This window comes from Dromiciops gliroides, chromosome 3 (genome assembly GCF_019393635.1).
Source record: "Dromiciops gliroides isolate mDroGli1 chromosome 3, mDroGli1.pri, whole genome shotgun sequence".
NCBI lineage: Eukaryota > Metazoa > Chordata > Mammalia > Microbiotheria > Microbiotheriidae > Dromiciops > Dromiciops gliroides.
Genome location: NC_057863.1, coordinates 196,707,900 through 196,734,270, shown reverse-complemented (window position 1 = coordinate 196,734,270; position 26,371 = coordinate 196,707,900). Strand labels below are relative to the sequence as shown.

Sequence of the window (26,371 nt, the reverse complement as noted above, 5' to 3'; positions counted from 1 at the left end):
TTTTATGGCAAATTCCTATGATTGGGTCATGTGATCAGTATGAACACAATAATGGATCTTCATCCTTTAGGTTAATGCTGCAATATTTGGGTTACTATAATGAAATGCAGGTAAAAGATTTAAGCTATTTAGCCTAGAAATTCTAGTCCTTTCTATATTTTGTTTGTTTGTTTTGTGAGGCAATTGGGGTTAAGTGACTTGCCCAGGGTCACACAGCTAGTAAGTGTTTAGTATCTGAGGCCAGATTTGAACTCAGGTCCTCTTGAATCCAGGGCCAGTGCTCTATCCACTGTGCAACCTAGCTGCCCTGCTCCTTTCTATATTTTAAACAACTAAAGTGGATGAATATCTGGCTTTGTCATTTGTCCGTTATCAGTTATGCAATTTCTGTGTATAAAACAAGGTCCTCAAATGTTTTGTTTAAAAAAAAAACAACCTGAGGCTATGGATACAATAGTATTGGAGACCAAACTGTTATTCTATTAATTAATACTGAATCAGAAATACCTTAATTTTGTTTTGAAGAAAAGAATTTTAATCCACTCAATTTTCTTAGGGAAGGTAACATGGAATATCTTGTGTTACAATGGAAAAGTCAATTTTCTTTCAGTTTATATGTAATGTGGAAATAACACCTATATGAAAAGCATATCTTGTAGTACAAACATGTTTTGTTGTAAGCAATTTATTTGATATGTACTGCTTTGAAATTAATTACTTAAGTGTTATCCTAAATCCTTTTCTACAATTGAAGTTAACTTGGTAATTTTTATGTAGACTCATTTGCATAGCATAAATCATCTTATGAAAAGTATTCTGTAATCTGTTTTATGTGAGGATTAGGTCCTCATCTGTCTCTGCTCCTCCTGAGGAGGGCACTGATTAATTGAATTGAATTGCAATTATTTTAAAATAAGGGGTATTTAGAGTTGTACTTTCAAAATACTTAATAAAAATTGTGAAGTAAAGAATTGAATATAAAAATTTTGGAAAAAAAGATTAAGGTCAAAAGAATATATATGTAATTTGGAAAAATTTAAGAGATTAACTCCATCTCCATCTATGTGGCAGTTTCTGCTATAGGGGAAGGGAAGAATCTCATAACAACTGCTTCCTAAGTGTAATAAGATTTATTATAGTTAAAATCTGTTATATACTGCCACTCTGAATCTTTTGTAACAGAATAGTTTAAAATCAGGATAGATTTTAAGCTGTTTTAAGAAGGTAACATGCTATTATATGAAACATTGTCTAATCTGTTTTCAATATACAATTTGGGATTATTAGATTTATACCTTCCATCCTGAGTGTTTTTGTTGTCAGTTATTAAGCATTTTTAAGCAAAATCATTTGTGTAATATTGAATTTAGGGATGAAAAAGCATCCAATTAGCATAAGTACTAGTTATATCAAGATAAGATGTGATTTTTCTAAACTGAATTTCTTTCTGTTACCAGTGTGAGTTCTTGGGGTTCTTAGATTCTCTCTTGGTTGGTCCCCTTTTTCCCTATAGTAATATTGGCTCTTGATGTCCATAGGGCCAGCTCTACATCCTTTCCCAGCTGGTAGCAGTTACCAAAGAGTGATCTTCAGCCCTGTTCCTTAGAAATTAAAAGAGGGGAGAATGAGGTGGGGGATGGGATAAAAAAATAACAGAATGACATTGAGAAAGAGCTATGCTGGCCTGGTTGGCCTGACTGTTTTGGTTTTCAGTTGCTTAGCATGAAAGGGCCCTCTCCCCTAGTGAGGAAGAGCTGAATTGTGTAAACCTCTGGGGCAATAAAATGTGGTTAGAGCCTCCTCCACATCTTGATATCTGCTCCAGGATATCTGCCCAGCCCAAGGATAGAGCTTTTGGGGGGGGGGCACTGTGATATTCGCAAGCAAAATATTCCTCTGAGGCCCCAAGATGTAGGGAAGACCCTTCACATTGTAATGGGGGGAAATGAGGTACGGGTTAGGGGTTGGGGTTCTTAGGAATTCCTCTTTAAAGAATTACACCCTCTTGCACACAAAAGTAGTTAGAATCAGGTGATAGTTTATTTAGGGGCAAGGGAAGGGAAAGGTTGGGGGAGGGAAACCATGACAGAAATCCTCGGACTTCTCATGGGGAGATAGGCACAAAGCACATGGCTCAGAGGTACCAAATCTCCTCAAACAGGAGACTGGAAGGTACTTTTATAGAGGACTGATGGGGATGGACCATCTGCCCGTGAAAAGTTCCTTTAGTGAGGGAGGACCATCCCCCACTGGTGGTAGCTGGGGGAATTGGGTGAGGAGTGGAGGACCATCCCCCACTGGTAGTGACTAGAGGAATTGGGTGAGGGGTGCCTACAGATCTCTCTTCAGGACACAAAGGCCGCAGCCACACCCAAATTTATCTCCCCAGGGTAAGGGAGACCAGAATGAAGGGTAGGAATCCAAAGTTAGCTCAGTCTGATTTGGTTCAGCTTATCTCTCTAGGCATTATCTGTCCTCTGGTTTAGTTTCTCTAGGAAAAGGTTCCTTGATGTGCCCCAGAGAACTTCTGGGGTGTTCTGCACCCCATGACAACATGATTCTTTTTGTTTACTCTGTCCTATAAAAAGTTGGCAGTTTTTTCATATGGGGGAGGTTAAGATACAGTTGCTGTATTGCAATAAACTGAATCCTATTTTTATTTAAATTGTGTGTGTGGGAGTTTAATTCTTTAAATGAGGATATCCAAGAACCACCTCACCCATGGCTACTCGATTTAATTTGGTGAACTTTGATAGCTGAACTGCATTCTCTTAGCTGTTTGTAAGATTCTTTTTACTAACACTGAAGTTTTAAACTTAGGTCACTATTCTTTTGAGAAAGGTAAAACTGAGATCCCTCTTGGATGGCATTCTGTTTATTCTACTGACCCGCCCCTCTCCCTTCACATTACTTCCAGGTGATATTCTTGTGTGGTTTCTTGAAATATGATACCCAGAGTGTTTCTTTGTATTTTTGTGGAGATCAGTAATTCTCACATTGTTGTACCAAGCTTTGTGCTCTCATTCTATTATTTTGTAGGGCAGGCCGTTTTCTGTTATTTGGCCATCTCTGCATTTTTGTTCTCCACTAAGGTCATTTTAGTGCTTAGTTCACTTTATTAAGATTTTCCATTTAATATTTCTCATATGGACTATTCTAACACTCAATAACCTCTTTACTATGTCTTTGTATGTTCTATAGTTTGGATACTGTCTCAGAAATTTAGGACATGAACAAACTTAATGGCAACTTTGTTCACTATTTTTTCTGAAGGTAGCTGGCACAGTAGAGTGCTAGACCTGGAATTAGGAAGTCCAGAATTTAAATTCTGCCTCAGGCACTTATTATTACAACAACTTATTAGTTTTATGACCTTGGGCAAGTTACCTGACCTTTCTAAGCCATTTCTTTATCTGTAAGATGGGAATAATAATGTCACCTACTTCACAGATGTACTTTGAGGATCAAATGAAAGAATTTATGTAAAATGTTTTACAAACCTTAAAGTGCTATATATTGTTATTGTTATATTATTATGAAATTATTGTGGTTTTTATGTCTCTTCTGAGCTAATGACAATCTGAACCTCTGAAAAATTAACAAATAATTATTTTTCAGTCCTGTCTATACACCTTGAAAGCAGGCCTTTTTTTTTTTTTAAATGAGAATGGCTCTAATAAATTTTCTGCTAGCTATGGGATGAATCAGATTCTTTCCCTATTCATTTTCTTCTTCCATTATTTCCCCAAGCAATTACAATTCTCTAAGACCTCAAAACATACCTGGGAGCAGAGGTAGGAGAGAATACTTGCATTATGTGACATTGTAGCAGGTTCCTGGATTGAGGAGAAAAGTTCCAGGAATACTTGAGGACAAAGTCCACTTTAAGAACTGAGGTAGCATTTCTGGAAAGAAAAGAAACTCACCAGAGATGGGCCCATTGAGAATCCCAGGGACATTCATAGAATCAAAGATTCAGACATGAAAGGGACATCAGAGGCCATCTAGTCAGATCTCCCAACTCCAAATTTTACAGCTGGTGTCCAAAGTTATAGATGTAGGATTTGAACTCATGACCTCTGATCCTAAATCCAGTGATCTTTTCATTTTGCCGAGATTGTTTTTCTAATTGTTCTCCTCTTATGGAAGGACAAAGTCCTGAGAAGCAGAGATGGAGAGGCAAAGTAAATTGGGAGTAAAACTATATTGCTCTATAAACTCCCAGGCTAACCAAATGATAAATTCTCATACTATAGCTGATTATGACCTTCATTTTCCACTCTGTGCAAAAAGTCAAAGGAAAAGCTTAATGGAAGACCCCTGAATTATTTCCTGACATATTATATCACTTTTATAATTTTTTATGATTAGAAAAGGCATAGGTGGCCACCTAATCCCTAACTTTTAAAACTGTGAGTGGAGACCCCACTTAACTGAATTGGGGGCAGGGATGTTGCAAAAAAGTCAACAAAGGTAAAAGATTATGTATACCTATTTCACATACCTGGAATTGTGTAAAAATTTCTCCAATGAAAAGGGTCTTGAGTGGAAAAAGTTTAGGAAGCCCTACCTAATCTAACCATTTTATTTTTAAGATCATTGGACTGTAGATCTATAAGGTATCTTAGAGATCATTGAGTCCATTTTATAGGTGAGGAACCTGAGGTCTAGAGAGGGGTGAAATGATTTGCTCAACATGCTGCAGGTTTACTAGCTGACATTTATTATGCAATCAGACCATTTACAATTTATATAAATTACCTCATTTGAACCTCACAACAACCCTGTGAGACAGCTATTGCCAATATTATTATTTATAGATGAGGAAAATGCTCAGGGTCATACAGTTACCAAGTATTGGGGTGGGGGGGAAATCAAACTGATGTGTCCCCTGCTCAAAGTTAAAATTCTTTTCATTAGCTTGTAGCTAGATATCTGGCACACAAAAAATTTCCAACCCAGACTACATCATGCTACATATAAAGGAAACTGAAGAGGTAAAGAAAGAGCTTTGTATGAAGGCACATAGCTAGTCACAAAGAAACCAAAAAAATCACTGATATAGCCATTGGGAGAAATAATGAGATTTTCAAGTCTGATTTCCATTTAGTTCTTAGTATTACAGAGAACAATACCTATATTCTGAAATTCAGAGCATCAGGAAACACTTTTTAAGCCACTCTGAGTGAATCTGAAGGAATATTAAGTCAAGAAGTATTTATTAAAATCATATATTGTGCTAGGAACTGGGTATGCAAAAGGAGGGGCGTCCTTGGTCTCAAGTAACTGATAGTTCAACGTTGGGGGAGAACATGCTAACCACTTTGGACACAAGATATGTGTACAGGATAAATTGGAGATATATCTCAGATGGAAGGCACGAAGATTTATGAGGGGCAGGTTAAAAAACACTTTTAATATAATTATGTAAAACATGTGATTTTACTTGGCTGACAACATTACAACTCTGTTGTTTTTCTATTCAGGTGGTCAGTACTCTAATAAGAGATTTGTCTTAATTGCCACTTAAAACATCTTTGGAGAAGTGCTTTGTTTAAAAAAAAAACCAAACAAACCTGGAAAACATTTCCCTCTGATGGACTGTGGTCAGTTACTTTTCCTTAATCCTATTTTAATTTATAGTACTTTAGGTTTAAGGTCTAAAATCCAACGATTTATAAGTTCCCTAGGTGATCTCCAAAGACTTTCCCAGGTTTGTGCAACCAAATCGTGCTAACCACGCACGATTATTTCAAAGGGGAAGAATATGAAGAAGGTTTTTAGTAAAGTAGTCAAGTTAAGATGCCCTGGTTGCGCTGGCGGGTCAGCACAGCAGCTTCCCTGGGTCGGTCCCGTTAGCGGCGCGTGCACGGCTAGGTCCCAGAAGAGTGCGCGGAGGCAGCTGCTCGCCCAAGCGCGCGTGTCCGAGGTCCGTGGGTCAATCAGGGTCTCGCCCCTCCCTCCCACTCCCCGCGGGGAGGGAAAAGAGGAGGAGAAAAGGGGGTGGGCCGGGTGGCCAGTTGCACCAAGTATAAAGAGCCCGGGGTCGGAACTACCGACCTCGAAGGGCTTCGTACTCTAGCTCCTCCTTCCTTAAGTCTCGGCTCCGGTTCTACTCGACCCTCTCGGGCCTCAGCTGCTTGGGGCTGCAGCGGGAAGATGGCGGAGGCGGCGTTGGCGGCTGCTTTGGCGGATGTTCCCGGGCTGTCCCGTCTCCTTGAGATTGACCCGTATCTGAAGCCCTACGCAGTGGACTTCCAGCGGAGGTACCGCCCCGCGTCCACCGCCCCGACAGCCCCTCTTTCCCCCCGAGGGCCCACTCCCCTCTTCCGGTTTCCTTCATCCTCTTCATAGTAGCTGGCGAGATAGCTGATTGACAGGAGGGCCGGGCACCTCCCCTTTGGGAGGGGGAGGGGAGAGTATCTGGACTTCCGGTCCTGGGCCGAGGGGCAGAGGGGACTGAGAGGGTAGCTGCTAGAGGGGTGGGGACTAAGGGGCAGAACACGTCTCTATCTGTTCGCTTGCTGCTTTGGGTTCCAGCCGAGCGAGGTCGATTCGCCCTCGTGGTGGGCGGGGGCCAGCGGGTGAGCGTGCGAGGCGTGCGGCGCGTGTGGCGCGTGGTGCGGGCTGGAGCCTCTTCCTGGTGTCGATGACTAGGCTGGCTCTGGTACCCCGAATGCCCGTTTGCCCCGTGTTTGGGGGTATCCTGTTGCTCCCTTTATAATTTGTAAACTTTTCTTTTGGGTGACCGAGGCCTCCCTCCATCAAGAGAGTAGAAGAACTGAGTTTATTCAAAGTGCAGTCTTCCTTAGTGAATTTGTAATTTTGCAGCCTTCTGTACGTGCTGCCCAATCTCCTCTGATCCTGTTTGCTGAATTGAAAACACGGAAATCCTTTGAGTTGGGTGGGCGACAGCTCTTAATGTAAGAGCAAGAATATCAGTCTTGTTATTGTTCAATTCTTGTTTTAATAGTTAATATTTATGCCCTTTTGAATCCAGACATGTTAGAGTACTCACAAAAGTGATCTAGCTGACTACTGGAATGAGACTCGAGCTAGGTATTCCATTGGAATATTTCTAGTCTCGAGTGGGTGGCATTATTTATTGGACAGGCCGCTGAACTTGGAGTCTGTAGGAAGGACCTGAATGCACATTCTGTATCAGACACTAAATGTGTGCCCCTGAACCAATCACTGGACGTCAATATGCCTCAGCTTCACCTATATAATGAGGGAGCTGAACTTGATGGCTTCTAAGGACCATTGTTGCTTTGAATCTATGATCTTATGATCCTTATCAGTCTATCAGTAAGCATTTATTATGTTCCTATTATGTTCTAGACAGTTCTGGGGACACAAAAGAAGCAAAAGAGAGGCTCTGCTCTCCAAGAGGTTATAGTATAATGGGCAAGACAACATGTAACCAAATATCTACAGAGCATGCTTTATGGATAATAAATAGGAAAGTAGCTGAATGAAGGCACTAGAATTAAAAGGGTTTGGGGAAGCTTTCCAGTTAAAGATGGGATTTTCGTTTGGGCTTTTAAGTTGTGAGGGAAGGAGGTAGAGTGTCCTAGGCAATGGGAGACAGCAAGAGAAAATGGCTAAAGTAGAAAGATGAGTGTCTTGTGGGAATCGTATGTGTGACGGAGTGATGTGTAAGAAGACTGGAGAGGTAAGGGTGCAAGGGGGTGTGGTAGTTATGAAGAGTTTGAATGCCAAATAAAGTATTTTGTATTTGATGTTAGAGGTAATAGGGAGCCACTGGAATTTATTGAGTAGGGGGATGGACTGGGGTGAGATGATCAGATCTGTGTTTTAGGAAATTCACTTTAGTGGCTAAATGGAAAGTGAGGAGACACTTGAAGCAGGGTATTGCAGTAATCCAGGCGTGAGAAGAGGGCCTGCATTAGAGTGGTGGCAGTGTTAGCAGAAAAGGGGGTGTATACAAGAGATGTTGCAAAGCTGAAATTAACAATCCTTTGCAACAGATTGGATGTGGAGGGTGAGAAAGAGTGGAGAGTACAGGATGACTCCTAGGTTGTTAGCCTGAGGAACTGGGAGGATAGTGTTGCCTTCTACAATAATAGGGAAGGCAAGGGAGGGGCAGTTTAGAAGTAAGATAATGAATCCCTTTTTGGACATACTGAGTTTAAGATGTCGACTAGACATCCAATTTGAAATGTCTGAAAGGCAGCTGGAGATGTGAGATTAGGGATCAGTAGAGAGTTTGGGGCAAGATAGGGGGGATTTAAGAATCTTTAGCAAAGAGATGGTAATTAAATCCATGGAAGCTGATGAGGTTACCATGTGAAGTCTTATTTGGGGAGAAGAGAAGAGGACCCAAGACCAAACCCTTCTGGACACTTATAGTTAGCATGATCTGGAAGAGAATCCAGCAAAGGAGACAGAATGGGAGTGGTCAGGAGGAGAAACTACTGTCCTGAAAACCTAGAGAGAAGGCACTATCAAGGAGGAGAGAGTGATCAAGTGTCAGAGGCAGGCTTTAGATATGTCAGAGAAGGAAGATATAGAAAAGACCATTGGATTTGCTAAGAGATCATTAGTAACTTTGGAGAGGGCAGTTTCAGTGGAATGATAAGGTTCGAAACTGCATTGTATAAGGGGTTAAGAACTCCTTGGGATGAGAGAAAGGTGTTCACATCTATTGTAGATGGATTTATCGAGGAGTTTAGTTACAAAGGGTAGAAGAGATATATGACAATAGTTATCAAATATGAAGGGATCAAGTGAGGGATTTTTCAAGATGGGGACGACATGGGCATGTTTGTAGGCAATAGTAAATGAGCCAGTAGAGATGGAGGGATTGAAAATAAGCGAAAGAGGGGCACCTAGGTGGCACAGTGGATAAAACACTGGCCCTGGATTCAGGAGTACCTGAGTTCAAACCCACCCTCAGACACTTGACACTTACTAGCTGTGTCACCCTGGGCAAGTCACTTAAGCCCCATTGCCCCACCAAAAAAAGAAAAGAAAAAGAAAATAAGTGAAAGAATGGGGATGACAGAGGGGGCAATCTGTTGGAGGAAATGGGGTGGAATGGGATCACTTAACCAAGTAAGGAGTAAGGCCACCTCAAATGAAAATGGGTAAAGGAGATAAGTGGCAGAAGGCACTTAAGTGATGGAAGATGAAGATGCAGCACACTCTGTGAATGGCCTCATTTTTTTCAACAAAATAATGGAGAAAGGTTCTTAGCTGAGAGAGTAGGGGAATGGGGTATCATGGGAGGTTCTAACAGGGATGAAAAGGTTTTTGGAAATGCTGCCATGGAGAGTGGGATAAGAGTATAGTAGTATTACGTAGCAGTATTGGAGATTCAGTTGAGGTTCTATAACATAAATCTGTAGTGAACTCAGAATGATTACATGATTTTCATAACAAATATGATGTGATAAATGAATTAGCTTTTGTATAACTGGAACTTGGGTGTCTGCATTTAGTAGGAGTTTTGAGGGAAAGCAATGACAAAAATTCCCTCTAAACATTGGTAATTATTCCTAGCTTATTTAAATGTTTCAGCATATCTCTTGCCTCTCTTCTTCACTTTCTTTCTTAAAGAAGAGACTATTTTTGTTTTTGGTCTATGTGTCCTACTGCCTAACAGGAGTCTCACACATAGAGATCTACTTAAAGAATTTTGTTAAATCAAACCTCTTTGGTAAAACCTCTAATAGCTTTTCAAAATGTGGTGAAATTGGATTTTGTCTACTATTCCTGCTATTTAGAAGAGCTCAATAAATTGTAGAACCTTTTAAGCTTGCTTGCTGTCATAATTTAGAAGGCCTTTCTACTTCAAAGCCCTGGAAACCATGGCAAGCAATTCATTCTTATTTATAGAACCCAGAATTTGGCAAATAGGAAGAAAATACAGTGAGTACTATCTTGGGCAGAAAGAGAATATTGTCACTTTGAAATGCCCCATTCATTCTCTGCATATAACATGGTAGATAATATATTCAGTTTAGTATGTTTTTTGGAAATGGAAACTGCCAAATTCAGTCCCTCTGAGTCTGTAAGAGATCTGACTATTAAGCAATGTGATTAAAAAGAAAAGAAAGAAAAAAGAAACCAGAATGGACACAGTCAAATAAGTGTTGTCATCTTGCAATTCTTTTGGAACAGTCTGTTACATGTTTGTTTCTAGTCTCATTGGTTGCAAAACTTCCTACCAGGTTGGATTAAGTTTTTGGAAATAACCAAGTCATTCAGAGCCAAATCTGGTTAATAAAATGTTACCTTAATTGTATTGGCTCATTGGAGCTGCTTTTGGAAACTTGGACTTTTACAGAAGAGGCTAACTGTCTTGGAATACTAAAAGTCATAGAACTTTATTACATTTGTATTTTAACTTACACATGGGAGGGCATGAGACCTTCAGGCAGTTGGAGACAATCAAGAACTGAGGTTGACAGCACAATCAAAGACAAATGGTAATGGGCAATCAAAAATACAACCTGAGGATATTGCTGCCTCCTCAGATATTATATTCTTCATGCTATAATATGAGGAAGTTAGAGGCCATGGTAAAGGGATCACTAGTCCTGTAAGAGGATTTTTCCTATTTCAATAAGACTATGAATCATTCTTATATCAAGGTAGCTCTCCTCAATGGGGTAAGGGGTTTTGTTCAATCATATCTGATTGGTTTTCTTCCCATGATGTCTCAGGCAAGAACATGTCAAGAACTGGCAAGAAGTACACTGTGACTGGACATTTCTATCATGAAAAACTCCAGTCAGGGAGGATTTCAGAAAGAGATGGAGTTGAGGGGAGGGGAGGCATATTGAAGAGAGAGGCAGAAGGAAGTATGTTTAGGTTCATAAATCATAGGTTGAAATTTGGAAGAGAACTTTGTGGTCATAGTATACTCCTCCACTCCTCACTCCTCCGATTTTAGGGGCATAAAGATTAAGTTATTTGGGTCTTACAGGTAGTACAGAATTGCCAGGATATGATTTCAAATCCATTGCTGGTTCTACTATATAATGAAACAATCTGTTGAACATGAACCTTAAGAATCCCAAAGAGGACTGGAAAATCAGAGGATTTTTGGACTAACACATGTACATGGTACTTTATACACACTTTTTTCTCACAGCAGCTTGAACCTAAAAGGTAGGTAACTGAAGTGCTAGTGTTCCACATTTAGAGATGAAGAAACTGAGGATCAGGGACTTTGTGACTTTGAAGCATATAACTAGTTAGTACCAAAGCTGGAACTATGGGTCTTCTGACTCTTAAGACTAATGTTCTTTCCACCATTTGAAGCTTTATGAGAATATTATTCCTAACATTTAATTGTAGTCCACAAAAATTATGATTTTAGTTTATTTTCTTTGCTGTTTTATAACTAGATCCATTTCTGGGCAAGTTTGAGACTTAAAATCTTTTTTTTTTTTTTAGTGAGGCAATTGGGGTTAAGTGACTTGCCTAGGGTCACACAGCTAGTAAGTGTTAAGTGTCTGAGGCTGGATTTGAACTCAGGTACTCCTGAATCCAGGGCCAGTGCTTTATCCACTGCACCACCTAGCCGCCCCAGACTTAAAATCTTAAAAAGGAGAGGGTCAAGGAGAAAAAAAAGAAATACTTTCTAGGTAGAAATTCATTCCTTTCTGAAGGGGAAGACAACCAGGTTGTTGAAGGTCTTTAAAATCATGCCAGTCAGCAACTAAATAGGCAATATATATTGGAAAGGACACTCTGAGATCAGTTTTCTGGGATCAAATTCTACTCCTTTTCCAAAAACCTTTATTCAGATCCTCCAGTTTGGAGAAATGTCCTCCCAAGATTTTAGATCTGGAAATGACTGTCATGGGGAAAATGGGCTAAGGAGTAGGGGTTTGGGGTCCTTAGGAATTACTCTTTAAAGAATTACACCCTCTTGCATGCAAAAGCAGTTAGAATAAGATAGTAATTTATTTACGCCAGGAAGGAAGGGAAAGGGAAGGGAAGGGAAATCATGAAAGAAATCCTTGGACTTCTCATGGAAAGAAAGGCATGGCACAGAGGGAGTGGCTCTGAGATAGCAATCTCCTCGAGCAGGAGACAGGCAGGTACTTTTATAGAGGACTGATGGGGTTGACCATCTGACTTTGGAAAGTTCCTTTAGTGAGGGAGGACCATCCCCCCCTGGTGGTGGCTGGAGGAGTTGGGTGAGGGTTGGTTGCAGATCTCTCAAGCCGTCTCTCTCAGGACACAAAGGCAGCAGCCACAGCCAAACTTACCTCCCCAGGGTTGAGGGAGACTAGAATGAAGGGTGGAGGTCGGGAAGCTATCTGGTTCCACTTATCTCTTTAGGTGTGTCTGTCCTTTGGATTAGTTTCTCAAGGAGAAGGTTTTTTGATGTGCCCCAGAGAACTTATGGGGTGCTATGGGCCCATAACATGACCTTAGAGATCATCAAATCCAACACTAATTTTACAGTTGAAAAAACAGACGCAGAGAGAAAAAATGACTTGCCTAAGGTCCATCAAAGGGAAATTCATTTTTCAGAAAGGAAAGTTCTTTATAGAGCAAGCACTGTTCCTTTTTTTTTCCCCCTCCAGTGATATTTTAAGCCTTACTCAGAGTTCTAGTTCCAGACAATTCCCAAGAGTGTTACTTCAGGTAAGTTATTTAGCCTCCCTGGGCCTCAGTTTCCTCACCTATAAAATGAGGAGGTTGGATTAGATAACCTCTTAGATTTTCTTTCCAGCTCCAGATATGTGACACTATGTTAAATGTGTAGAAATTTGGGGAGATGGTGAAGAATGGTATCTGCTCTTAAGTATTTTGAAGGGCTGCCATACAGGAGAGTGATTAGATTTTTTATATACTTAAAAGGAAAAGCTAGTTGTAAGTAATAGAAATTTGAGGTTTCATGCACAAAACTCCCAAATTATAAATTCTTCTGTTTGGCATTTAAAACCCTTTACAACCTGACTCCACCAAACTTGTCTGTTCCTCCTTTCATGCATACTACTGTCAGGTAAACTCCACCCCCCATTAAAAAAAAATAAACATTTTTATTTAAACTTTTGAGTTCCAAATTTTATCCCTCCTTTCCCTACCCCCTCCCTGAGGTGGTAAACAGATATAGGTTATACATTTGCAATTATGTAACACATTACCATATTAATCATTTTGTATAAGAAAACTTGAATAAAAGAAAAAATGAAATGAAAGAAATTGAAAAATAGCTTCAATTTGTGTTCATTATTAGTTCTTTCTTTGGAGGTGGATAGTATGCTTCATCATTAGTCCTTTGGGATTGTTTTAGCTCAGTGTATATTGATACATTGAGGATAGTTGTCATTCACAGTGCTTTATCAAATAATATTGCTGTCACTGTGTACAACGTTCTCCTGGTTCTGCTCACTTCACTATATACATCAATGAGTGATTAGATTTGTCCTGCTTCTTCTCAAAGGGCAGAACTGGAAATGAGTGGAAATTGGAAAGAGGCAAATTTAGGCTAGATTCTGATTATCACTATGTTTTAGAAAAATTTTAACTGTCTCAATACATGTAAAGAGTCCTCAGCCTGCAAAGACTTATCTCCTTGCCAAATAGAGGAACATGTTGTAGCTGTATACAACACTTGCTTATAGTACAAGCTCATTTAAGGAATATTATGAAGAAGAATTACAGATAATTCTGAGCGAGAATTTCCTCATAAATAGTGAAAAGCAGTGGAGGAGAAAATGAGCCTTTGGAAAGCTTAACATTTGACCAAACTGATCCAGGTCATCTCATGAGCATTTCTAGATAAAACTGATAGTACAATAAATAGACATACTCTCTTTCTATATATATTTAGAATGTATTTGCCAGAATTTCTGTAGTGATTTATTCTTATATTAGGTTATAGGGTTGGCATGGGGCAGTGGAAAGGGGCCTATATTTGGAGTCAAAGGGACCTGAATCCTGATATAAGTTTGATTAGTTCCATATCTGTAAATTGTTAGGCTATGAGGTCCCCCTTTTTTTCCCTCCTTCACTCACATAATCATCCCACTAGCTCAGGCTTTCCTAAGATACCTATTGTCTGAACTCACAAAATGGCCTCTTGATTGGTTTTTGCCTTATGTCTACTTGAAATCTCTCCAATCTATTCTCCATGCAGCTGTCAAAGTAATATTCCTTAAGTACAAATCCAACCATGTCACTAAACTGCATTGGCTCTGCATGAATTCTAAAATAAAATACAAACTTCTCTATTTGAAATTTAAAGCACTTTACCACAACTTGGCTCCCACCTAAATTTCTGGGCTTACCACATATTACTCACTCACCTTTGTGTACTCTATTGACCCAGCTAACTTGACCACCTTCTTTTCATTACATGTAATGTTTCATCTCTCTTTTTAAAAAAAATTTTTTTTAAGCTCTCCATCTTTTTGGCAGAGAGTTATTTATGGATTAGAAATGTAGAATGGGACATACATTTTCTTATAGGCAATATGTGGATTTTGAGGGTGGAGGTGTCTTTTTTTTTTTTTTTAGGATGCTATAATAATAGTCTAGGCAAAGAGGCGGCTTGGGGTACTGATAAGAACTGACTTTGATTTGTCCGGTCTTTGAGCATATATTGACTGTGTTACCCTGGGTACAACCCAGTATCCTAGGCAATTCTCTAAGAATTTAAATTGCACATAGACATAGGCTTGCTTTGAGGGGCTGGGTATGTCTGCACACCCTCTGGGAACATTCCCATTGGTTTCTGCTAGAGGGAAAGAAGTCCCCCTCAGTCCTATGCCATATGCATATTGCGTGCATATGGTTGCCCATACAGTTGTAGATTGGGTATTCTCACCTGGGGCACCCTCTACTGTTGGTATCACTGGTAAGTGCCCATTCTTTTTCCTGCTCAAAACAAAAACAAAAACAAACAAAAAAACAAGCTGGAGGTAATGGGGGTTTAATAAAGTGGTGGCAGTGGGGGGTGGAAAAGAGGAGGTGGATATGAGGCAGTAGAATGAAAAGGAATTAAAAGTTGTTAATTCTCAGTCTTTACCTCTCATTTAATTTTTAAAATCCCTTTTGAGCTCTTCCATGGCCAATTCATATTTTTTCTTTAAGTCTTTGGATGTAGTTTTGACTTTGTTGTCTTCTTTTGAGTGTCTTTTGATCTTCCTTGTCACCACTGTAATTTTCTGTAGTCATAATTTTTTTCTTTGCTCATTTTTACAGTGTATTTCTTGTCTTTTAACTCTTTGTTTAAGTGGGGCTCTGCTTCCAGTGTGGAGGAAGCACTATCCCAAGCTTCAGGGGTTTTGTGTAGCTGTTTTACTTTTAGGGATCTTAAGTTTTCAGTTCTTCCAGTGTGGTATAATCTAAGGAGAGGTGTGGTTACTTCTCTCCTGGCTTGTGCTCTGAGTGACCACAAGCTCTCTTTTCTACCCTGGAGCCATGAAGAGGGTCCCTGCTTTACTGTGTCTCCAAGCTCTGGTGTGCTAGTACTCCTCCATTCCCTGGGCCTGCCCCCCACTACTTTGATCCAGATCCAAGCATGGGCAAAGCAACAGAGTGCTACCCCCAGTGCCAGCAAAGAGACCCTTGTAATCTCCTTCTGACTAGTTGTTTGACCCCCTTACCTTCTGTGGACTGGGAGCTCTAGAAGCAGCTGCTTCTGCTGCTGATTCAGTCACTCCAAAGGCCTGTTCCTGCTTTTCTGCGGCTGGATCAACCCTGGCTCCTCCTGTATCAGGCTGAACTCCACTCTCACCCCTGTAAAATAGAACTTTTTTGCCGACCTTCTAAGTTGTCTTTGGCTGGAAAATTGTCTTCACCCTGTCCTTCTGGTGGGTTCTGCTGCTCCAGAATTTGTTTTGAGGCGTTATTTAAAGATATTCAGAGGGATTTTTGTTAGACTTCAGGTGAGTCCCTGTCTTTTCTCTGCTATCTTATATCTGCTTCCTCCTCTGTGCCTTTTCTATGGCTGTCTCTCATTCCTGGAATGCTTTCTCCTCACCTCTAAGACTAATTTGCATTCCTACCTTCTGTAGGAGGCCTTTACTGGTTTTAGACCTCTTTTCATCCTGTGCTAATAGTGCCTTCCCTTAGATTACCTTTCATTTACTCTGGTATATATGTTGTCACCCCTATAGAATGCTCTTTAAGGGCAGGACTTGTGTTTTTTCCTTTTCTGCTTATCCAGAGAGGTTAGCACAGTGCCTACCATTCGTAAGTACTTAATAAATGTTTGTTGAGTAACTCTTTACTTTCTCTTACCTTAATATCTTTGTTAGAAAAGTAGGGGAATGTTTTAATGGAGCACTAACAGACAACATTCCTAGGCCATGGCTACTTTTGCTGTTGTTGTTCAGGTCACAGATATTTCTCTTAATGATTTAATATTAACTTAGTATCAATATAGCTAATTAAATTTGCTTTACAGGTAGTTATAAAGTTCATTGTACAAAGTATTGCTTTTCAGTCACTTCCTTTACATCTTTGCCATTATTATTATTGTTGTTGGCCATTTTCTTTCACTTTTCCTATTATATGGTCATAATGTATCTCCTATCCTTTAGTTTTGCTTTTTTATCTGCATTGTTTTCTAAAAGGTTTTTCCAGATTCCCTTTTGAAATCATAAAAGTATTTTATGGTTATCCGGTTACATGTGAGAGAGTTTTCAACATTTGTTTTTATAAGATTTCTAGTTCCAAATTTTTCTCCCTCCTTTCCCTCCCCCCTCTCCAAGACAGCAAGCAATCTAATTAATATAGGCTCTTGTGTCATTTGAAATTATATGGGGGTAACAAACAAAAAACAAACAAACAAAAAGAATGAACTAGGGGCAGGTAGGTAGCGCAGTGGATAAAGCACAGGCCTTGGATTCAGGAGGACCTGAATTCAAATCTGGCCTCAGACACTTGACACTTACTAGCTGTGTGACCTTGGGCAAGTCACTTAACCCTCATTGCCCCACAAAAACCCAAAAAACCCAGAAATTATATGGAGTGCCTATCTATGTCCCAAATTTTAGGGAACTTAGCTGGGGCTTCTAATTTATTTCTAGTTATAAATTAGAGATTATAGTACCAGTTTGGGGCATTAAGCATTTATTAAAACATATTAAATATTAGTAGAGAGAGAACACGTGGCTCTGAAAGTTCAAAGGCCCTATGTACCTAGGATAGAAGAAAGAGAGCAAGGCACTCCTGCCTCTTCTGAGTCTCAGGCCAACAGTGTGTGTGTGTGTGAGCATGTCTGAGCAGAAACTTCCTGTGGGTCCAGAGGAGAGGTGGCCCTTACACACTGCTCAAAGCTAATTGGATTAACATCATTCAAATCTATTGGTTTACTGGACTTGAGGGTGGTCCATGAGCAGTACATGCTGAGGTCAGAGTTCAGAGGACAGATCCTCTGGTGAGGAAAGGCTTTTAGGTAGGTATGGTTTTAACCTCTGTTGTCTGTATTCATATTCCAAGCTCCAACTTGACTGACTCTGGGTAAGGCTCTCTGGGTCCTCCAGAATCCCATTATTTTCTCACACTTTACTTGTACAATCACATCAAACATTTCTACATTAGTCATGTTATGAAAGAAGAATCAGAACAAAAAGGAAAAACATCAAAAAATAAAACAAAAACAAAAAAAAGGTAGAAATAGTATGGTTTAATCTGCATCCAGATCCCACAGTCCTTTTTTCTAGGTGTGGAGAGCATTTTCCATCATAAGTCCTTTGGAATTATCTTGGATCATTGTAACTCTGATCATCACACAGTGTTGTTGATACTATGTACAATGTTCTGATTCTGCTCATTTCACACAGCATCAATTCATGTAAGTCCAGGTTTTTCTGAAATCAGCCTGTTTATTTCTTATAGCACAATGATATTGCATTATATTCATATACCACAACTTGCTTAGCCATTCCCCAATTGATGGGCATCCCCTCAATTTCCAATTCTTTACCACCACAAAAAGAGCAACTATAAATATTTTTGTACATGTGGGTCTTTTTCCCTTTTTTGTTATCTCTTTGGGATAGAGACCTAATAGTGGTATTGTTGGATCAAAGGCTAGGCAGTTTTATAGCCCTTTGGGCAGAGTTCCAAATTGCTCTCCAGAATGGTTGGATCAATTTACAACTCCACCAACAATGCATTAGTGATCCATTTTTCCACATCTTCTCCAACATTTATTATTTTCCTTTTTTGTCATATTAGCCAGTCTGATATATGTGAAGTGGTACTTCAGAGTTGTTTTAATTCACATTTCTCTAATCAATTAGTGATTTAGAACATTTTTTTCATATGGCAGTAGATAGCTTTGATTTCTTCATCTGATAACTGCCTGTTCATATCCTTTGACCATTTCTCAATTGGGGAATGACTTGCATTCTTTTTTGTTTGTTTGTTTATTTTGGTGAGGCAACTGGGGTTAGGGGACTTGCCTAAGGTCACACAGCTAGTAAGTGTCAAGTGTCTGAGGCCAGATTTGAACTCAGGTCCTCCTGACTCCAGGGCCAGTGCTCTATCTACTGTGCCACCTAGCTGCCCTGAGCTTGCATTCTTATAAATTTAATTTAGTTCCCTATATATTTTAGAAATGAGGTCTTTCTCAGAAACACTGGCTGTAAAAATTGTTTCCCAGCTTACTGCTTCCCTTCTAATTTTGACTGCATTGCTTCTGTACAAAACCTTTTTAATTTAATGTAATAAAAATCATCCATTTTGCATTTCATAATATTCTCTATCTCTTGTTTGGTCATAAATTGTTCTCCTCTTCATAGATCTAAGAAGATCAATTATGCCTTCCTCTCCTAATTTACTTATGGTCTCACCTGTTACATCTAAATCATGTACCCATTTTGACCTTATTTTGGTACATGGTATAAGATGTTGGTCTATGCCTAGTTTCTGCCATACTAACTTCCAGTTTTCCCAGAAGGTTTTGTCAAATAGTGAGTTTTTATCCTAGAAGCTGGAGTCTTTGGGTTTATCAAACAGTAGATTGCTGTAGTCATTTATTACTGTGTTTCCTGTTCCTATTCCATTGATCCACCACTCCAGATTCCCTTATGTTCCAAAAACTTGTTGATCTTATTTACGAATAACTTCTTGCTTTTATCATCTTTGATTTTACTGGTGTGTGAGTATTCTGTGTATTGATATGGTTACCAATACCTCTAGAAATTGGTAGTGTTCTTCAAAAGCTATTGTGTTTGAAACATTTATTACCTTACATTCAACCTGATATTGAGTCTCATTACTGGAACCCTGCTGGAAACCTTTCTTTATAGGACCTGCCACAACTTATGTTCTTCTGCCATAAGCTTCAACAACCTCATGCCATGATGTAGCTAGCCCTTGATATATCAAAGCTTTAGTGGAGTCTGTGTTTTTAGGTTGAATGAAATACTTTTCCAAATCACATTGATAACGTTATTCCCACCCATCCCCAAATAATTTATATTGTTGTGGCATGATTTGTTAAATTATAAGTTCCTTCAAAGCCAGCCTCAGACACTTGACACTTAACTAGCTGCGTGACCCTGGGCAAGTCACTTAACCCTCATTGCCCTGCAAAAAACAAACAAACAAACAAACAAACAAAAATTATAAATTCCACAGGGGTAGGGATACTGATTTCTATAAATTCTCACAGAATTTTCAATGGTACTGTCCAAATATTTTTATATCATGCCCTCTCTCATCTTCCCTAAGAGCTTCAGTGACTTCTTTTATCTTCATTATTTTTCCATCAGAATCTGTCTCTGAGTAAGTTTATCACCCAAACTTCAATTCTGATGCTCCAGTTTGAGAAATTATATTAGAATGTTGAGCATAATGTCACTTGATAACAGTTGATTACAGTGGTGGCACAGTTTTTTTTTTTACGTTATTGGATAAAAGTTACTTTGCCTATGTAAATGAGAAAAATTACCAGTAGAACAGAAATGATTTGCTGTACTACTTTAACTTTACCTGAATGTCCACTTTATATCAGAGCTGAATAGTGCAGTTTAGTCTCAGTGTCTGGCCAAGTTTGGGTCTCTGATAAAAGTCAAAAGTCATTGATTTTAGTAGGAAGGGAAATATTCAGACACTATGATATGCACAGTTTCTGCTTCTATAGCAGTGGGCTTATTTGCCCTTTGCTACTGTGATCTCCTTACTCTAGAGCAACTTCTAAGTTCTTAGCAGTTATGGCCAAGAAGCTATGACCTTGTCTTATCTTCAAAGTGCCTTAAAATAATTGATTTCAATATTTTGTTTTGTTCAGACTTTGGAGCATGCACCTACTGAGAAATGAGTCTTTGTGGAGTACTTCTTAAGAGAAGTACAATTCAAATACTCACTACAGTTTTTCTTAGTTAGCTTATAATAAAATTGCCAGACAAAGTGCTAGAGGTATGTTTCTTTGTGATTTGACAGTATGCTTTAATATCTATAAATGCACATACAGAACTTTAAAAAATACACCCCAAAACTTCTTATGAAGATGGAAGATTTTGGGGAGTTGGTTTCTAGTGTTAGGCAATTTGATCTTCAAGTATTCCCATGTTTTTTTTTCTAACATTTAATATGCTTTTCTACCTAATGATGTCTCTTAATCCACCACTGATTTGGGATTCTTTTTTAGTGCTTGATACCTATTAGAAGTATCATTTTGTTATTTCCTTGGTCGACAGAAAAATACCTGACCCAGTGCGAAATGAAAATCTTTTTGAAAATATGTTACCGTGTCTTTAGATCAAATTTACTTGAATTACTGTGCTGCATAATCCTTTAACGTTTTAAGTTAGAAATAAGTTGATATTGAGGTGATTTCACCTAAACTCAGTTTACCACACTTGATATATTCATAAGCCTATAGTTATTGCTATGTTAGTGACAAATGGATGATTGGAGCTAAACAATTTACTTAATGATTATTTTCAGAAAATTTCTGATTCCTTGATGCTATATCTTGAAAACTGTTACCTGACAAATGAGGACTCCAAGCCTAATAATTTATTTCTTGGTAAAGAAAGATTTTTATTTTATGTTCTTTTTTTATTCTTTCCCTTTGCTCCTACTTTCTTTTTCTTTCCCCTCCCTATTATATTACCTAGGTGAAGGTAATGTAAATAATAACTTAATAGAAAAAAAGGTGTTTAAACCTTAATACATGGGGAGGAAATGATAAAGCATTTGTTAGCAGGATAGATCTTGAAACATAATGAATGTGAAACTTCCAGTATTGAGGGAGGTAAATGCTAGCCTACAGTAATTCAAAAATCAGCCTTCTCTTGATCTTCTCTCTCTGTCTTTTGTCTTCTTTCATCTGATTACTAAGTGTTCATATTCTTGGGCATCAAACAGCTGCTGGGATATTTTTTTCCTCAACTGCTGATGGTTGTATATAAATTCTTTCTCATAAAAACTCTGTTAATAGGCAGGATCAACTTTGAAAATAGGGCAATATGGAAGAAGAGAAAAAATAACAGTTTATTACAGAAATAGAAAATAAGACCATGAAAACCAAAGAATTCTTTTATTGAGGGCTGAACATTACCATGAGCTAGAGGAAGAAAAGTGATAGGTTATAGTGATTACATATGAAAATAGGCTGATACATGAGCACCCTACATTCTAGACCAGAAGTATCAGACTCTGAGCCCAACTCCTGAGTGCAATGGGAGCCATATTAAAATTTAATTGGGAAATGTCTAACAAAATAAATAAAAATGCAATAAAACACAAATAATGTTAATTTGTGTTTGTTGTTGGTTTTTACCTTGGGGAAAAAGTTTATTTTTATTTAGAAAAAGAAAAGCAATCTATATTATAGTTTCCCATAGGATCTCTGTAGTCAGTGATTAGAGTGACAGCTAGGCTTGCGGGGGGGGGGGGGGGGGGGGGGGGGGGGGGAAAGGAATAACCTTTTATGTGACATATAGCCTTTTATATGTCAGACACTGTGCTAAATACTTTGCAAATATTATCTTACTTGGGCTTTCCAACAACCCTGCCAGGCAGGGTTTTTATAGATGAGGAAATGATGTGATAGCAATTAAGTGACTTGCCCAGGATGACTCAGCAAATGTCTAAAGTAACATTTGAACTCAAATTTTCTTGAATGCAGGCTCAGTGTTCTACTGAATAAGCGAGGTACATGCCAGTAATCTCATAGGTTCCATATAGCCCAAAACATAATAATATACATTTTTTTGTATCTTTGTTCAGATTCATATGTAGTAAGATAGACAAATCAATGTGAAATTTTTATATATATATGCATATTAAGAATTTAAAAGAAAGATGTATATTAAGGATTTAAATTTAAAATAAAAATGAAATTTGGCTTTTAGACCATTAACCTATGCTAACAAGATAACAAAAGTATCTATTGGTTATTCAACTTCAGATCCAGAGTTCCTAGGGCCGAATATGGGACAGAATAATGTGTCTTCACAGTCGATTACAGAGTGATGCCTTGCTATAGCTAAATAGGCTTAATGATAGTGACATTCTGCCATGACACAGAAGCAAGAATATTCATTGGATTTGGTACAAAGAGCCTGGATTCAAATATGTGCTCTGCGTCTTACTACCCATGTGACCCTTGGCAAGCCATTGAAGCTCTTGTGAATGTCAGTTTACTCATCTATAAAACAAGGGGGTTGGAAAATACCATCTAACCTCTAAAGTCCTTTTGAGCCCCAAATCTTGTGATTTCAGATTTAACCTGTGATTTGTGATTCCATTAGTAGCAAATGTGAACCCACAAATTCTCATGAGTGTTCAAGAATGTTTATTAGTAAAGTCTCTTGCCTATTGAAAAACAGCTAATATTATCAAGGCAATATTTTCTTTAGCATTAAAAAAAGTACTTTGTGGAGTGTGATAAAAATAAATGAAAACAGGGGCAGCTAGATGGCGCAGTGGATAGAGCACTGGCCCTGGATTCAGGAGTAACCGAGTTCAAATCTGGCCTCAGACACTTAACACTTACTAGCTGTGTGACCCTGGGCAAGTCACTTAACCCCAATTGCCCCTCAAAAAAAAAAAAACCAAAAAACCAACCAAACAAACAAAAAAATAAATGAAAACAAAAATGTGTACAACTCTGTGGTTAAATTAGATGTGAAAGGGGCAGCTAGGTGGTGCAGTGGATAGAGGCCCTGGAGTCAGGAGTACCTGAGTTCAAATCTGGCCTCAGACACTTAACACTGACTAGCTGTGTGACCCTGGGCAAGTCACTTAACCCCAATTGCCTCACTAAAAAAAAAAATAGATGCGACAAAAACAGTGAAAGTAAAAATATAATTTGTGTTTTTTAGAATCAATATTCAGGGATCCATTTATATTTGAGTTTGAAACCCCGAAGTAGACCATAGCTACCTTCTGGATGAGGAGAGCTTAGCCTTCTCTATTATTGCCTTTAAAAAAAAAATTTATTTCCTATTGCAATTTAGACTAAAGAAAGTTAAAATTCCCTTCTCCCCATTCTCTTACTTCATATGTAAAATAGCACCTTCCTCAGAAGCTGCTTGTGGGCATCAGCAGAAATAAGGTAAAGCACTTTGCAAACTTTTAAAGTGCTATATAAATGATACTTATTATTAAGTATCTCACATATACTATTATTCTAGACCGTTCTAGTATAATTTTCTCTGCCCTGCTTGATTGATCTACACTGACTTCTGGCTTAATTATGAACATAGAATCCTGTAGTAAAATTAAAGCCTAGTACTAATAAATATAGGCCACTGGTACTACAGAGCGCTTGTATGGGTCACTCTTTTCTAGAGTTTGGAGATAGGCTAGCATATGTTGTAGGGAAAACTATTGTTTCCTATTTTATCCTGGAGATTTGGGCCAGTTTTCTAAATTTTTGTTGTAAAATTGGTTATTTCTGACTATAATCTTCTGTCCTTTCACCTTTATCATGTGCTTACTGAATTTGTCCTTGACCTGATCTTCAATTCTTCTCTTTTCTCCCAGTCTCCCATAAAAGCCTGCCGGCTTTTATGGCCTTCTTATTCAATTTAGGTCTGGTTAGTCCTAAATATTGAAAATAACAGATTAAATGGGAAAAAGCAATATTTACTCATAGGATGTGTTTTTATGATGGTTAAAATTCAATTCATTGTGGTTGTTGAGTAGTATTTACAGTAAGCATAGGAATGATTTTATGACTTTTTGCTTGACTTGGTTTTGCGCAGCCTTTAACGATGATTTGGCTGGGTGCAGTTTCTTTGACAGGGACCCTTTTCTCATTTAGTTTGTTGCCTTTTGTACTTTTTTCTCTTACCCTCTTTCACAGTGCCTTAGTATTAGGTTAACCATCAGTTAATACTTGTTGATTGATCAAAGAAACTCTGCCTTAGGTTTGTGCTTCACTGATTTGGAAAATCCAGACAGCTGGTGTGTTTTTGATACCTATTTAATAACTTTTCAGAAGAACTCAGAAATTTAAGTTTTTATAGTTTTGAGTGCAACTTCTCAGTGGTATAATTCATAACTAATTGTTCTAGTTTAGTCTCATCTTTTAAATAAATAATTACCTCTAGCCTAGGAGTAATGTACTCATAAATTTACCTTTCATCTAGTGAACTTTAATAATATAAGATAGCTTAAATAGTAGTGATAATGACAGATAACATTTATATAGCATTTTAAGATTTGTAGTCTACTTTACTTAAAATTGAAGAATCTAGAGCTGGGAAAGACCTGATAGGTTATCCAGTCCTTTGAGGAACCTGAGTTACTGTGTACACAGTCACACTGATAGTAAGTAGCAGAACCCAGATACATTGGTACTGGAACTTAGGTCCCATGATTCAAGTTCAATGTTGAATGCTGCCTCTCATTATTTCATCTAATGCTGATTAGATGCTGATATTATTCCATATTTACATATGTAGAAACTGAGCTCCCCAAATCTTGTCACTTATCTGGGGTGATACAGCCAGAAAATGCCTGAGGCAGGATTTAAATCCAGATCTTTCTCACTATAAGGTATAACACTCTAGAACCTACTTAAATAATTATTTTTCTAGTTGTTTTCTTTGTATAATTATACAAATAAGGCCTATTTTCAAAATACTGTATGATTACATCTATCTTTGTAGTTAGATTTTTTTCCCCAGGATTTCATACAGAGTAGTGTATATATAATTACCATTTTTGCTTGATTAGCAATTATAAATATTCTTTTTTTGGGGGTGGGGTGGGGCAATGAGGGTTAATTGACTTGCCCAGGGTCATACAGCTAGTAAGTGTCAAGTGTCTGAGGCTGGATTCAAACTCAGGTACTCCTGAATCCAGGGCTGGTGCTTTATCCACTGAGCCACCTAGCTGCCCCCAATTATAAATATTCTTGAGAAATTTGAACAAAATAAGTTATACATATGATATGGGGAAAGCGATAGGAGAAAGCACGTGGGTCCTTAGGATTCCTCTGTAAAGAATTACACTCTCGCGCAAGACCTAATCAGGAATAAGAGAACAGGTTTATTGGGGTACAAGAGAAACCCGCCGGGAGGAAGGTTTTGCCAGAACAAAACGCTTTCCCCCCAACTGACTTGTGGGGTGCCATTTTATAGGGTTTAGATGGGGGGGTGGGTAAGAGTCTCTTATTGGGTGAGGGACTGGTGGTCTTCCCGCGTTGCGCTATGGTAGGAAGAATCCCTCGTGAGAGATCTGGTGGTGGGTGTCAACTTTGTCCTGATGGGTCTAAGCAGTCTGCTGATGGGCGGTTCCAGGTGGTCTTCTCCTGGATTACCTCATCCAGATGCTTAGGAGGACTGGAATGTGGGGTGATGGTCCTGGAGCATGCTCAGTTCAATCTGTGCCGCTTATCTCCGTTAGGTGGGTGTGTGTGTCCTTGATTGTGTTCAAGGAGAGGCCTACTTGATTTCAAGGGAAAACCCCTGAGGTTTCAAGGAAAAGGTTCCTTGAACCCCCCAGAGAATTGTTGGGGTGACCGGGGCCCATAATCCTCCCATGACACATATTAGAACATATATAGAAGTAGCTATTCTGACTTAATGCAGTTTGGAATTTGGTTTTGTCTGAGTGATGAAATTTCATCTCCAATTCTTTAAAGGTGATTTCCTTTTGAATTTCTTTTTCTTTTTAATATAATTTTATTCATATCTCATTTCCATAACATGGTCATTTCAACTCTCTTCCCCAAGACTGAACCCTCTCTTGTGACAAAAGAAAAAAATTAAGTAAAACATTTGATACATTTCTCTTCCAACAATGTATACACTACATTCTGTGTAACCTGCAACTTTGCTGAAGCTAAATTACTCTCTTTGCTGATTTCCCAGGATTTTCCAAATGTACCATCATATCAGCAAGTGGGGATAGCTTTATGGGACAGTTTTATTTTCTTTCTTTACCTGTCTTTGAACCTTTA

General features: G+C 38.6%; 1 protein-coding gene across 1 annotated transcript in view; it reads left to right on the top strand.

The window, feature by feature from the left end:
* Positions 1-6,012: 6,012 nt before the first annotated feature.
* GBE1 (1,4-alpha-glucan branching enzyme 1) overlaps positions 6,013-26,371 on the top strand; it is a 271,477-nt gene continuing 251,118 nt past the window's right edge. Inside the window, exon 1 of the mRNA XM_043990842.1 lies at positions 6,013-6,266. Within this exon, the coding sequence (XP_043846777.1) occupies positions 6,160-6,266 (107 nt within the window). The 5' untranslated portion in view covers positions 6,013-6,159. The remainder of the gene's footprint in view (positions 6,267-26,371) is intronic.